The following is a 15,214-nucleotide window of genomic DNA, read 5'->3' as shown; positions in this document are numbered from 1 at the left end:
TTGAGTTGTGCCCATCTCTTCTTCAAATTTCTTCATAGACTCCCTGCCTCCTATAGAGTCCAACCCTGCCCCCCCCCCGCCCCGCCCTCAAATATCACTGGGCTCCATGTCAAAGGCTCTGCTAACCTTTCTAGCTTCATTCCCAGCCAAACCCCTCAGTTCTATGCTGGTCTACTCAGCCTTCCCCAGAGAAGCCTGTTTCCCACCACACTGCCTCTGTGTTGCTCTTCCCGGAGTCCCTCCCCTCCCCTACCTCCCCTCTTCTCCCCTCCCCTCTCTCCTCCCCTTTCCTCAGAAAATATACACTCTGACTTCTATTTACTTTACCTGTCATCCTGCTCCTGCCAGCCTCCCTGGGGGTGGCTGTGAGCACCTTGATTGCAGAGTCCATACCTTGTTCCCCATGCCCAGGGCTGGATGACAGCACTGCTGACTTACTATTTGGCGCCTCTTCAACCTCCAGCTGGAGCCTATACTTTGACAAATATCTTAGTCACCTCCTTCATGGCTTCTGTATGGATCTTTCTCCACAGATCTTCCCTCCACCTGATGGATATCCCAGTGATACCTCAGACTTAGTTTGAAAATGGAGTCTTGTTTTCGACTGGCTCCCTATCCCCTAGGATTGTATACTACAGACACCTACAACTAAGGGCTGCAAAAGTGACCTGCCCACAGTTGTTCACAGGCAGTTATTCCAGGATATCATGACACCATTTTAATAGCCTCTCTCACCCTCTGAGGTCCTCCACATGAAGCTAGGATGGGGAGGGGCTATAAGAACCTGTCCTCTGTTGTATGCCCATGAGTGGGTTCACCAGTGAGGACAGCGTGGGGCAGGTACAGCTGCCCTTACTTCTCAGCATCAATCCCACTCCAACCCTGTGCAGACAAGGGAAGAGGAGGGCGTTCTTAACGCTCACAATCAGGTTCTTAAGATTTATCTTAAGATATACCTCAGTTTCTATTACATCTGAATATTAAGGTGGTTTCATCTGCCTTTCAATTAGTGAGGTAACAGCGAGCATCCTCTACCTCCTCCACCATGATTCAAACCACTACCTTCCAAATTCATGGCTGTCTCCTAAAACCTGAGGGTAAGCAGCTCTCTCCAACACTAAAGAGCTGAGGTAAACGAGGCAGTAGTATTCAGTTGCTAGTGCTCTGTTTTGGGGATCTCTGTCTATATAGACACTCACAAATCTACAGGATGGGGCAAAAGTAGGTTTATAATTGTGAGTATGCGAAACACGGTTATTTTTTGTTATTATTTATTAATTATTGTATTATTTTCCATCCAAAAAACTATAAGCCCATTTTTTGCCTCACCCTGTATAGATAGTATAGTCTTTCATGTTATCTTTTAAAGTCCATTTTCTGTGTCTTGATGCCTGAAGGTATGAGGTCTAATACTTGATAATGCCTCTTAGGGCACACCAGGTCTTTTACACAGGCTACTTAATCATCATTTAACCTAATAACTCCAAATGGCAGATGTATTCGTTTCTTAGGGATTCCATAACAAACTACCATAAACGGAGTGGTTTAAAACAACAGGAATGTATTCTCTCGCAGTTGTGGATGCTAGAAGTTCAAAATCAAGGTGTCAGTGGAATTGGTTCCTTCTGGAGGCTCTGAGGGAGAATCTGCTCTATGTCTCTCTCCTCGCTTCTGCTGGTTGCCAGAAATCCTTGATGTTCCTTGGCTTATAGACATATCACCCCAATCTCTGTCACCTTCACATGGTATTCTCCCTGTGATTTCTGACTAAATCTCTGTCCAAATTTCCCTCTTGTTATGAGAATACCAGTTATTGGATAAGGATCCACCCTAATCCAGTATTACCTCATCGTAACTTAATTCATCTTTAAACACTTGATTTCCAAATAAGATAACACTTAAGGTACCTGAAATTATAACTTGAACATTTCTTTTTTGGGGGGACACAACCCATTAATAGTATCATTCTATTGTTCTCGCTCTCATGTTAAATTTAGAATCAGAGAGTAACTTATACAGAGATATAGAATAGGTGGCATAATTCAGTTTTTAATTTGCCTGCTTGTACTAGGTCTTCTACTGGGTGCTTCCTTTTCATTTCTAATCCTACAGATAGTTATTATACTCAATTTTACAAGCAGAGATTCGGATCACTTAAGTAGCTTGCCCAGAGTCACATAGGTAGGAAGTAACAGATCTGAGAATCAATCCAATAATTCTCACCCAATTCAACATACCAGAACATCTTTGGGATACCTCACCACTCTCACTCCCTTTATACTCTCCCCTGATATAACTCCCTACCTGCAGCTGAGAGTCATGGCTATAAAGAACAAGTTACTGGAATTTCCTAAGTGAACCATGTAAAGGCATAAAATTAATCATTGGGATCACAGCACTGCAACTCAATGCCTCACAGTGGGTGACAGTCTGATGAGAAAGATCAAATTTTCATCTTTTTTCTGGAGGCCAAAGAAAAGTTGCATGGAAAAACCATGTAAGGAGTAAATGTCATTAAAGAGCAATATATGTCACAACTAATTACTTCCCTACAATGGTTATTTAAATTGATTCATTCTTGCTCAAAATAAAGAAATCAAAAGCATCACTTCCTGAGAGTTGCTGTGCACTCTTCCTCAACATCAAAGTTGTGTCCTACACATACTCATCAGCGCCTTATAGACACAGCACCAGAGCACAGAGACCTTCAAGCAATGCACAAGCCACAGCAACTTCCTCAAATCAGTGCAAGGCAATGTGAGAAACCACTCAGCCCAATGCCACTAACTGAGACTGAAGCAAAACTTACAAGTTAAAGTTGTTTTTGTTCATATTACCTCAAAAGGATACTACAGAAGAAGTAGGAAGTAGGAACATGGCTTTGGAGGCAGGCCAAGTAAAATGCCAATCCCACCTCTACCATGCACACCTTATGGGGACCTAGGTGTGTTATTTCTCTGTTTGAAGCCGCAGTTTCCTTATTGCAAAATGGAGATATTGACATGAACCTCATAGAGCTGTTATAAGGAATATCAACATTCCACTCTGACCCTTGATTCCTAACATAGACTATAAACTCTGGGTAAGAATAAAATATATTTTTTATTTATCTTATTTATCTTATCCCATGTGACAATATTTCTTTTTAAAAGAAACACAGCTTAAATAATAAATGGGAGCAGAGATCTGGCAGAGGCATCAGGATCGGAAAACAAGTGACAGGATGAAAAAACACCACATTGATAGGAGATACTAATTTGTTTCATGTGCTCAATATTATCCAACTGAATAAAACACACACACACACACACACACACACACACACACACACACACACACACACAAACCGGACTGGATGGGGTTAGGGAACAACTTGTACTGCTTTATCACATTGTAATTAGCAATATTTTCCCACACCTTATTTACGTCTTCAAATATCTTATGCTCGACTTTATACCTATGAGACAACATCCTAAAGGGCAGGGATAAGGTTCTACTCACCCATGCATCCCTTGACTGAGTGTGTTGAAGAGATGACAAAAACAACTTTTGATTTGAGCCATCTGAAGAAGCCAATATTTCAAAGAGCATCTCCACAGGCAATTAAGCAATTCAAACTCATCTTGAAATAGATGTAACAGCAGACGTAGTGTGTACTCTCTATACAAACCCTGAAATAAAGTTTGTAAGACTGATACAATACAAAATGGTATTTAAGCCAAAAACAAAACCTAAGCAAAGAGATTTTTGGTTGTATTTTTAATCAGTGAAAGTACCAATCCACTTCACAAACAGCTTTACAGGAAGAATGGAGTAATTCATCATGCCAGTTAAAATTCATAAAAAAATAAGCTCCAAAATTAGTTAAATACAACTATGCAAATACATTATTAGTATAAAAACTCTTAAAATAAATAGTAGCAGTGTTTATTTGTAAACAAAACTGCCAGTAACAACCCTTTGCTTAATGACAACAAATCTGCATTGTTTTAAAATACTAAAGATATAATAAAGAGAATATTGACCATTTTTCTTCTTAATATATAATACTCAATATCTAAAACAATGTTATCAATAAAAGATACAAATTGGTGTTGTCATAGGCATGTTGAACAGTCTTTTCACAGTACTGGGGCATCATGTCGCTGCAGAGGTCAAACTTTTCAAAAGTCTTCTCCTAGCTGTCATCCTTGCACACCGGGGGCACTCAGAGGACCGGAAGCACTGCTTGTGAAAGCAAGCTCTACACTCTGCAAGCAAGAAGGACAGCCATAAGCAAAGGGGCTATCTTGTTTTCTCAGATATGTACACTCACCCCCAAGAGAGAAAGGATCTGAGTCAGGAAGCCAGATTCTTCCAAAAAGAAATCAGGCAGATTAAAACTCAGAGGGATTATAAAGTCTTCAACAGGTCATGAACATTGACCTCTGAAAGCCTGATGAGTGGATGCTGCAGTGGCCCCCAGATCTGCCCAAGGGACATTCTCCCAGCTGCTGAGAATATTGTTAACCAATGGCTCAGGGGTGGTGTCCCTTCCCTGGAAATGGCCCTAATGGGAGAGAGCTGCCTTGCTCAAGGTCATGTCCTCTTGTTAGCACCAGCATGTTGGGTGACTGACTGACCAATGTGGGTTTTAAAGACTTGGCTGGCCCCCTTTCCTCAATTTGAAACAATGCTGAAGGCCACTCCTGCTTCAGAGCTCCCTGTATTGTGCTAAGCCTTCACTGCAACCACATCACAGCTCAGCTTCTCCCTCTGCCCAACCTTGCTGTCTTCACACCCCTATGGGTGTTGAGCCTAAGAATGTGCCACAGTGAACTTTCTGCATGCAAATCCCTGCCTCAGAGTTTCCCTGCAGGGAACACTGCCCAATGAGCCAGGGAAACAACACTTGAGTGGTCTAAGAGGAGGGCTTGCTCATATCAAGGGCGAAGGCAGATTTCTTACCATATCTCTCCCATGAAACAGTTTAGAGAACACAGTATTTCCTGGGGCACTAATAGAGTAGAACAAGGATCTGCAAACCTTTTCTGTAAATAGGTAGATAGTAAATGCTTTAGGTCCTGTGGGCCATATGGTCTCCATAACAACTTTTCAACTCTGCCATTGTAGCGCAAATGAAGCCAGAGGTAACACTTCAGTGTTGGGCATGACTGCGATCCAACTACAAAATGGATTCAACTACAAAATGCAGTGCTGTAGCTTACCCTGGTATAGAAGAATTGGGCACAGGCAAAGCTGGGTCCACTTCCTCTCTTCAAACCCTGTGCTAGGAGACATCACCCTTTATCCCTGCTGCACCCAAATACTCCTTCCTGTGCACCCAAAACTTTACTAGCTCCAATTCAACATATAGCACAACCAGCATCATTATAATTTAAATAAATGTTATTTAGCTATTATTAAGCTTAAGCTAATTTTAAATATATATATTGATTTTAGAGAGGAAGGGAGAGAGAGAGATAGAAACATCAACAATGAGAGAGAATCACACCCCCTTGTGAGGATTGAGCCCACAACCTGGGCATGTGCCCTTGACCAGAATCGAACCTGGGATCCTTCAGTCTGCAGTCCAATGCCCTATCTGTTGAGCCAAACAGGCCAGGGCAAGCTTAAGCTAATTTTGTGCTTGTTATTAAACTTACTAGAGGCCCGGTGCATGAAATTTGTGCACGGGCAGGGGTGGGGGGTGTCCCTCAGCCCAGCCTGCACCCTCTCTAATCTGGGATTTCTCAAGGGATGTCCGACTGCCCATTTAGGCCTGATCCCTCCCACAATCCAGGATGGCTGGCTCCCAACCGTTTGCCTGCCTGCCTGCCTGCCTGATTGCCCCTCACCGCTTCTGCCTGCCAGCCTGATCACCCCCTAACAACTCCCCTGCCAACCTGATTGATGCCTAACTGCTCCCCTGCTGGCCCGATTGCCCCTAACTGCCCTCCCCTGCCAGCCTGGTCACCCCTAACTGTCCTCCCCTGCAGGCCTGGTCACCCCTAACTGTCCTCCCCTGCAGGCCTGGTCACCCCCAACTGTCCTCCCCTGCAGGCCTGGTTGCTTTGAACTGCCCTCCCCAGCAGGCCTGATTGTCCCCAACTGCCCTCCCTTGCAGGCATGGTCCCCCTCAACTGCCCTCCCTTGCAGGCCTGGTTCTCCCCAACTGCCCTCCCTTGCAGGCCTGGTCTACCCACAACTGCCCTCCCCTGCAGGCCTGGTCTCCCCCAACTGCCCTCCTCTTCCAGCCTGGTCACCCCTAACTGCCCTCCCCTGCAGGCCATCTTGTGGCAGCCATCTTGTGTCCACATGGGGGCAGCCATCTTTGACCTCATGGGGACGGCTATCTTATGTGTTGGAATGACAGTCAATTTGCATATTACTCTTTTATTAGATAGGATGTTAACTCTGCACTTATTAAGTTACTAGAGGCCTGGTGCATGAAAATTCATGCACTGGAGTGGGGGGTCACTCAGCCTGGCCTGCCCCTTCTCACAGTCCAGGAGCCCTCAGGGGTGGGAGGTGACCCGGCGATCAGGGTAAGGCAACGCTCCCATCACACCTCTGCTGCTGCCACTGCCGGCAGCACAAGCCTTGGCTGGCCCTGGTTACCTGAGCCTTGGGTGGCCCTGGGCAGCTGGGCAGCTGCCATCCTAGGCTTGCCTGTGCCTCGGGCATTGGCTGGGCAGCTGCCATCCGAGGCTTGCCTGCACCTCGGGCCAGCCCTAGGTGGCTAGGTGGCTAGGCAGCCAACATTTGAGGCTTGCCTGGGCCTTGGGCGTCGGCTGGGCAGTCACCATCCGAGGCTTGCCTGTGTCTTGGGCCAGCCCTGGGCAACTGGGAGGCTGATGGCGGGTCCCGCCATACCATGCACCTGCCACCCCCCCTCCCAGCGGGGGTGAAAGGACGGGGGGACTCTGGCGGGGCTGAGGGGACTGGGTGCCATCATCTTGTGGCTATGGGCACTACCATCTTTGTGATGGTGTGACAGTCAATTTGCCATTCCCTCTTTATTGGATAGGATAAGCTTATGTTATTTATTTATTAAGATACCTGAACATCTTCTACACGTTGTGATCTGAAATGGGAAGATGACAGCTGTACTCCGGCAAAACTCACAAATGAAGCCCTTTCCTTGACACAGCTGTAAGAGGAGTCAAAGAGTTAAAATCTTCATTGGTAATATCTCTTTCGATGGAGAATCTTAGTCACTACTTTTACAGAATTTGATAAGTAGCCATTTTAAAATGTCTACAATTCCAGCCTCTGGAAGGAACAAGGTGTTACATTCTGCTGCAATGAGTGGATGAGAACAATAAATGTGCATTCATTTTGCATGGAAAAACGTCACATTGAGTTGGATTAAGGCACCAGAGCAAGATCATGATTTTAAACATGGACTCTTACATTATCTAATTTTGTTTCTGATAGCTGCACTGCGATTCTCCAGTCCCTACAGACAAAGAGTTCCTGCTCCATTGGATCCTGAGTTGACGTTGCGCATTTGGCACAGATGGGACAGATGGGAATCCAGACTAAGAAGCCGCTTGGCCCAGGCTTGCATCCCAGCCCTGAGACTTACCACCAGGATTACCTAGACTCTTTTGACAGCTGTGAACCTCATTTTTCCCACCTGGAAAGGGCATTGCCAGCACTTTCTTCAGAATTTGTAAAAGTTAAATGACATAAAGTGCAGAATACCTAGGACAGGCCCTGAAACACAAGAGACAGTTCAGGAACACACCTTTCCCCTGTGAACCTCACCTCACAGCTGGCCACGTGAGCAAGGGAAGCGTTCAGAATGTCCTTGAGTGCGGGTGCCAGCAGCCCTTTCTTGACCCTGACCAGGTCCTCCAGGGAGAACAGGTAGAGCTTATCCGTCAAATGTCTGGGCACCTGCTCAAACTCTTTTAATGCACTGCCAGAGAGAAAACAAAGAGGATTCAAGAACCCACCCACACAGGCTGGAGGAGAAGAGGGAAAGGGGTGAGCAGGTAGTTGTTTTCTCTTGGCAGTCACACTTACTTTTTAACTCGATTTTTTAAAAGAGCCCCAGGAACAAGTTAACCTTTCTCATTCAACACTTTAGATTTTGCGAGTTCACTTGGAAGCCAAGGTAAAATCCCATACTGATTTCAAAAAACTGAACCAGCAGAGAAATGTGCTTCTTGCAGACTGACCAAGCAAAAGAAAACTGAATATTATTTCAAGTCTTAAAACTGTGTACTGGGATAAAACTCACTACCTTACTGATTCCAGCTAAATTTCAAGTCTGTCACTGACAGTTGCCCTAGATGGCAGAAGAATAACTGCTCAGGCATATAACTCCCAAATCCTTGAGTTCAAAACTGAGCTCAAGACCATCCATCTGTGGGCTGGTCACAGGCACTTGGATGCACCAACGACATTCAAAACTGAACAAAACCTTCTCCAAACCCTCTGGACCTCCTCCTAAATTCCCTAAATCAGTGATGAGACGCATCACCACACACTGCATTCCGAAGGCAGCCACTGCCTACACTGGACCTGAAGTTCTAGTGATGCCAAACCATATTTAATTCTCCATCCAGCCTGGGCACTCCCTCAGCCTGCTTCCATTCCCAGCTCAGGCTTCATCTCTGGACGCCTTGCCTGCTCCCTTCCCTTATGAACACAATGCTCCTCTGCATCCTCAGGGCTCTGTACGTATGTACCCAACACACAACCCAGCAATGGACTATTGTGCCGATTCCCTCCCTGGACTTAACAGGAGTCCTGTTGATTTGTTCATCTGAAGCACAGAATGGATATGCAAGAAATTGTTGTAGATGGTAAGAATTGTGGGTATTGTTACATGTTACATACAAGAAAACTGAGGTTCTGAGGCATAATTAACCTGTCACAGCATTGCCATGAGGTAAAGCTCAAGCCTAAATGACTACTAAAGACATGCTCCTCCACAAGAAATTTAATTCAAAAGCAATCCATCATCATTAAGTAAAGATTAAAAACTGAAAGAAACTTTGAAACAAAACAAAAAGATATATCTCTAATCCTATGATCCTATTATAACAAATAATCTTAACTCTTTAATATACTCTTTTTCCACTTAAAAATCTCTCTGTCAAAAAATTCATGCCTATACCTCTATAGCCAAAGCTTCCAGAAATTTCACTTGGAGAAGTTTATCCTAAGGACATACCTATGGATGTGGGCAGAGATTCAGCTAAAACTTAGGTTTCTTATAAAACTATTTATTTTTCAATTACAGTTGACATTCAATACTATATTAGTTTCAGGTATATAGCATAGTGATTTATCCCCTGATAAGTCTAGTTTATTTGTTTATTTTGTATTTTAGATTCCACATATAAGTAAAATTATATGGTCTTTGTCTTTTTTTGACTGACTTATTTCACAATATGAAGGTTCCTCAAAAAAATTAAAAATAAAACTTACATATGACCCAGCAATCCACTTCTGGGTATTTATCTGAAGAAATACAAACCACTAATTTGAAAAGACATATGGATCCCTATGTTCACTGCAGCACTATTTACAATAGCCAAGCTATGGGAAGCAACCCAAGTGTCCATCAATAGACAACTGGATAGAGAAGATGTGGTATATACTGTATATACAATGGAATATTACTTGGCCATAAAAAAGAATGGAATCTTACCATTTGTGACAAATGGATGGACCTAGAGGGTATTATTCTAAGTAATTAGTTTTTTAAATAACAAAATATATTAGAAATATACTTAAATGTATATTAAATATTACAACTCTATTAGGTTTAATATATATAAAGATATTTAAATCTATTTTATGTAATATTAAGATATTTAAAAATCTGTTGGCTAAAAATCTATCAGTAATAGGAAAATACTTAAATTTATCACCACATCATACTCAAGAATACTATTATACCCAATAAAAGTTTGACATAGCTGTCAGGTTTTTTTAAAAAAAAGCAATTAAAAAAAAAACACTATTCACAAAAGCAACCCGAGAAACACTATTCACAAAAGCAACCCGAGATGAATGAATGGACAAACAAATGTGGTATATACATACATTTAGCCTTCAAAAGGAAGGACATTCTGCTACATGCTACAACTTAGACAAAGCTTGAGGACATTATGCTACGTAAAATAAGCCAGTCACAAAATACTGTGTGATTCCACTTATATAAGGTACTTAAGTAGTCGAATTCATAGGTACATATAATCTCTGATTATTGCCGGAGACTGAGGGGAAGAGTGACTGGGGAGTTATTGTTTAATGGACAAAGAATTTCAGTTTTCAAGATGAAAGAGTTCTGGAGATGGATGTTGGTGGTGGTTGTATAACAATGTGAATGTACTTAACCCCACTGAACTGTATACTTAAAAAGTGGCTACCATATGATGGAAAATTTCATGTTATGTTTATTTTACCACAATTTAAAAATAATAAAAAGGCCACTGGCTAGAGTTGTCTCATCCTGACCCATTCTTCTTAAAAAAGTAAATTCACTAAGAGTGAGCTAGAAGGTTTAATAACTCTAAAAAGGTTTACATTCCCAAGGAGAGACACGAGGTAATTACAGTCAGCCCTCTGTATCTGTGGGTTGGGTTTAGCATCCAAGGATTCAACCAAACACAGATAAAAAAAATATTCAGAAAAATATATACCAGAAAGTTCCATACTTGAAGTGACCATGCACTAAGAACTATGCTGAGTCCATGTGAATGACATGATGGATAAGCATAGCCTGCTGTAGCCTTTATACAAATATAGGTTACTAGTGGCCCAGTGCACAAAATTCATGCACATTAAAAGGGAATTAATTAGAGGAAATATTTTAATATTGCTATTTGCCCTTTCTCTATAATAGAAGTGTCAGAGATGAAAGAAAATTAGTAAAATGTATATGAAAATCTTCCTCCTGTCAGAGTCTGGGGTGCGCCATGGGACCCAGAGTCAAGTTCCCACCCTCCTGCACACACCTCAAAATCATGCAAGACCCAGACCCGGCTGGCCCCACCCCCATCAAACCCTGCCAGGTGGGGGGCGCAGCCTCAGGTCCCCCAGCCTGGGATGGGGGGCGTGGCTTGAGGTCCCCCATCAAGCCCTGCCCAGCGGGGGTGTGGCCTGAGGTCCCCCATCAAGCCCTGCCAGGCAGGCAGGGGGCACAGCCTCAGGTCCTTGCTGATCGCTCATTACAGTTACAGGAACCCCACCTCCACTGTGGGTGTAGCCATCTTGTGTTACGAGACCCAGCCTCTGCTGTGGGCACAGCCATCTTGTGTTACAGGAACCCAACCTCTGCTGTGCGCACCACCATCTCATGACAGCCTTACAGCATGAGGGTCAATTTGCATATTACCACTTTATTATATAGGATATGCAAATATTATGCCACTAGAGGCCCGGTGCATGAAATTTGTGCACGGGGGTATGTGTCCCTCAGCCCAGCCTGCACCCTCTCCAATCTGGGATCCCTCTCACAATCCAGGACTGCTGGCTCCCAACTGCTCACCTGTCTGCCTTTCTGAATGCCTCTAACTGCTTTGGCCTGCCAGCCTGATCACCCCCTAACCACTCCCCTGCCAGCCTGATTGAAGCCTAACTGCTCCCCTGCCAGCCTGTTTGCCCCTAACTGCCCTCCCCTGCATGCTTGGGTCCCCCGCAACTGCCCTTCCCTGCAGGCCCGGTCGCCCCCAACTTCCCTCCTCTGCCGGCCTGGTCACCCCTAATTGCCCTCCCCTTCAGGCTTGATCACTCCCAACTGCCCTCCCTTGCAGGCCTGGTCCCTCCCAACTACCCTCCCCTGCTGGCCATCTTGTGGCAACCATCTTGTGTCCACATGGGGGCAGCCATCTTGTGTGTTGGAGTCATGGTCAATTTGCATATTACTCTTTTATTAGATAGGATTTTATAGAAGGGATTTGAGCATTTGATATCCTAGTGTTTCTGGAACCAATCCCCCTCCCAATACTGAGGGAAAACTAAGAGGCCCTGTGTATTGGAGGGGCCAGGCCAGGAGGCATACAGAGGATTAGCAAATGTGTGGAGGTTATCAGTGCTCCCAACTCACATGCCCAGACTGTCCCAGCCAACATTGGTACCTTTCAGCAAATCTGCAGGTTTTCAATAGCTTCTTGATATGAAATAGCTGCTCCTGGATTTCCTAATGTCAGAAACAAAATGGGATACTCATAATGTAATAAATGACACTGGAAATGTATGTCAAATTTAAATGTTATTTCTAACCTGGAAATGCTACAACACTATGAAACAAGCCTTTAAAGTAAAGTCTATTTAGCAAGGGTTCAAGACTGAGTCCTGAGACTTGCAGAGGGTTCAGGATGGACCCAGTTTTTGAAGTTTACATACCATTGGCTTTCTTTAAGAAAAATACACAACCATGTATAAAAGAAAGAGATCCTGTTGTTTGCAACAACATGTTGAACCTGAAAGACATTAAATAAGCCAGACATAAAAAGAAAAAAGAAGGCATGGTCTCACTTGTATGTGGAATCTAAAAATGCCAAGTACATAGAAGCAGAGAGTAGAATGCTGGTTCTCAGGGACAAGGAGATGGAGGAAATGGGAGCTGTTGGTCAAGGGGCACAGAGTTGCAGTTATATAGAGTGAATACTTCTAGAGGTCTAATGTACAGCATGATGACTATAGTTAACAATACTGTATTGAATATTGGAAATTTGTTAACAGAGTAGATTTCAGGTGCTCTCACCACACACACACACACACACACACACACAAATACATAAAGGTAACTATGTGAGGAGATGGATATGTTGAGTAGTAATCATTTCACTACGTGTAACAAGTCATTTTGTACACTCTAACATATACAATTTTATTTAAAAACTAGTGGCCTGGTGCACAAAATTCGTGCACGAGAAGGTGTCCCTCAGCCCAGCCTGCATCCTCTCTAATCTGGGACCCCTCGGAGGATGTCCAACTGCAGGGGGATGTCGCTGTGGGATCGGGCCTAAACCAGCAGTCAGACATCCCTCTCGCAATCCAGGACCACTGGCTCCTAACCGCTCACCTGCCTGCCTGCCTGATCACCCCTAACCACTCTGCCTTCCAGCCTGCTCACCCCAACTTCCCCCGCACCGGCCTTCTCACCCCCAACTGCCCTTCCTTTGCCAGCCTGATCGCCTCCAACTGCCCCCTCTGCTGGCCTGCTCACCCCCAACTGCCCCCCCTACTGGCCTGATCATCCCCAACTGCCCTCCCCTCCTGGCCTGATTGCCCCTAACCACCTCTGCCTCGGCCCCGCTACCATGGCTTTGTCCGGAAGGTCTCCCAGAAGGTCTCTCAGTCTACTTAGCATATTAACCTTTTATTAGTATAGAGACCTGGTGCATGGGTGGGGGCCAGCTGGTCTGCCCTGAAGGGGGTCCTGGATCAGGGTGGTGGTCTCCTTGGGGGGCAGGGCCAGTCTGGGCGAGGGGCCTGAGGTGGTTTGCAGTCCGGCCACGCCCCCATCAGGGTGAGGGTCCAGCCTGGGTGATGGGCTGAGGGCCATTTGGGGGTGGTTTGCAGGCTGGCCAAGCCCCCGGCTTTGTCCGTAAGGACGTCTGGAAGGTCTCCAGAAAGTCTCCCAGTCTAATTAGCATATTACTCTTTTATTAGTATAAACTAGATAATAAAATTTAAAAGCTATGTGTAGACGCAAAACTATGCATAAATATACAACCTGACATGGTGCCTTTGCTAGAGCCAATGCAGGCCAGCGGCCCTGAAGCATAAATGCCATCCACTGGACAACAGGAAACCCGCCCCTCAGAGGGTCTGTCTGAATTGGGTCCCCCGTGATAGGTGTAATGTTTATTTGTGGCAGCAGACCCTTTCAGCTGCTGGACTGGCTTCCCCCAAAAGGCCGCTGCTCACCTTCACTCTGTCCAGCTCCTTGGCCTTCGCATACCGGCTGTGGCTGATGTTCAGCAAATTGAAAATGGGCTGGTGCCATATACTATCCAGCAGCCATTTGGAGAAATTGCTGACGTAGTACTTCCTGAAGTCCCAAGCGGTCAGGATCCGCGCAGGGATGCAGGACTCCGCATAAGAGTGGCAGCAGTCGCAGAAATACTTGCCCAGGTATTCGCAGTATCGGAGTCGCTTTACAAACTCTGCGGAGCACACAGGGGATGAGTACCAATCAGCTGATGCTGAAAACCTACCTTGTGGCCCTACCTCCAATTTCATGCAAGGCTCAATGCTGATTACCGATTACATGCTGCTAAAGCCATACTCAGCCTCACAGCAGCTGGGAAAGCGGTGGTGGCAGGGACTGGAGGCCTTAAATCATGGCCATTCATGCGCTTTGCTTTTGTGGAACAGAAGTCGGAAACATAGAACCTTCCCAACGTACTGCTGGGTTTGGAAGATGGACGGCGTAAACTGCAGTGAGACTTAGGGTCTGCCATCTGGCGGGAGTCCAGACTGGGTCTCTCATTGGCAGGAGGCTAAGGGGGTTGGGGGGTGGGCAAGTCGGAATTTCTTCAGGCTGACATGAGGCCACAGAGAGAAACTCAAAATGGGATTATAGGTATTATACATATGAAAAGTGCTTTATACGTGCTAAAGCACTATATATACGTTAAAAATGTAGTATCCAAAAGAATTCCTGAATAAATCAGTGAGAAACAAATATAAAAATGCACACAGGGTAAGAACAGGCAATACATGGAGTGGAGAAATGCATATAACCAGTAACGATGTGAAAAGCACACCATCTCAGTAATGATCAAAGGCATGCATATTTAAAGACTGACATACTTGGTTTTGCCTCAACTGTCACAAATTTAGAGAATCCAGAGCAGCTGAGGCATGGGGAGTGGGCACTCATTCACGTGCTGACAGGAGCACTACCCCAGAGGAGGACATTTCCATGATATACTTTAATTCTTAACCATGCAGCATGAACCCTAATGCTGACATTTGAACAGAAATGCGAACGTGCACAAGTGGAGATATAGAATGGTGCTGGTTACAGCATATTTATAATGAAGTGGGGAGCAATCTACTAGTAAACATCATTAAGAAGCAACTGGCTAAATAAATATGGTGCACTCCACAGTGAAATGCAAGACAGCCTATGCAATACATGGAAGAGCACAGGCAGTGAACATCCAGTTACAGGTATGTAGCACATGATCTTGATTTTGTTTTTAAAAAAGAATACATGCACAGTCCAAAAGCTAACACTCCTGAAAGGCAAGGG

The 15,214-nt window shown here is 44.7% G+C and overlaps 1 protein-coding gene across 1 annotated transcript in view; it reads right to left on the bottom strand.

Moving 5' to 3' along the window:
- Positions 1-3,698: 3,698 nt before the first annotated feature.
- Positions 3,699-15,214, bottom strand: part of RUBCNL (rubicon like autophagy enhancer) — a 45,370-nt gene continuing 33,854 nt past the window's right edge. The window contains exons 10-14 of the mRNA XM_054719759.1: positions 13,882-14,120; positions 12,084-12,145; positions 7,753-7,906; positions 7,042-7,132; positions 3,699-4,250 (exon numbers count right to left, since the gene is read on the bottom strand). Of these exons, the coding sequence (XP_054575734.1) occupies positions 4,138-4,250; positions 7,042-7,132; positions 7,753-7,906; positions 12,084-12,145; positions 13,882-14,120 (659 nt within the window). The 3' untranslated portion in view covers positions 3,699-4,137. The remainder of the gene's footprint in view (positions 4,251-7,041; positions 7,133-7,752; positions 7,907-12,083; positions 12,146-13,881; positions 14,121-15,214) is intronic.

Source organism: Eptesicus fuscus, chromosome 8, assembly GCF_027574615.1.
Source record: "Eptesicus fuscus isolate TK198812 chromosome 8, DD_ASM_mEF_20220401, whole genome shotgun sequence".
NCBI lineage: Eukaryota > Metazoa > Chordata > Mammalia > Chiroptera > Vespertilionidae > Eptesicus > Eptesicus fuscus.
The sequence above is the reverse complement of the archived record's forward strand: the minus strand, read 5'-3'. Positions and strand labels throughout refer to the sequence as shown.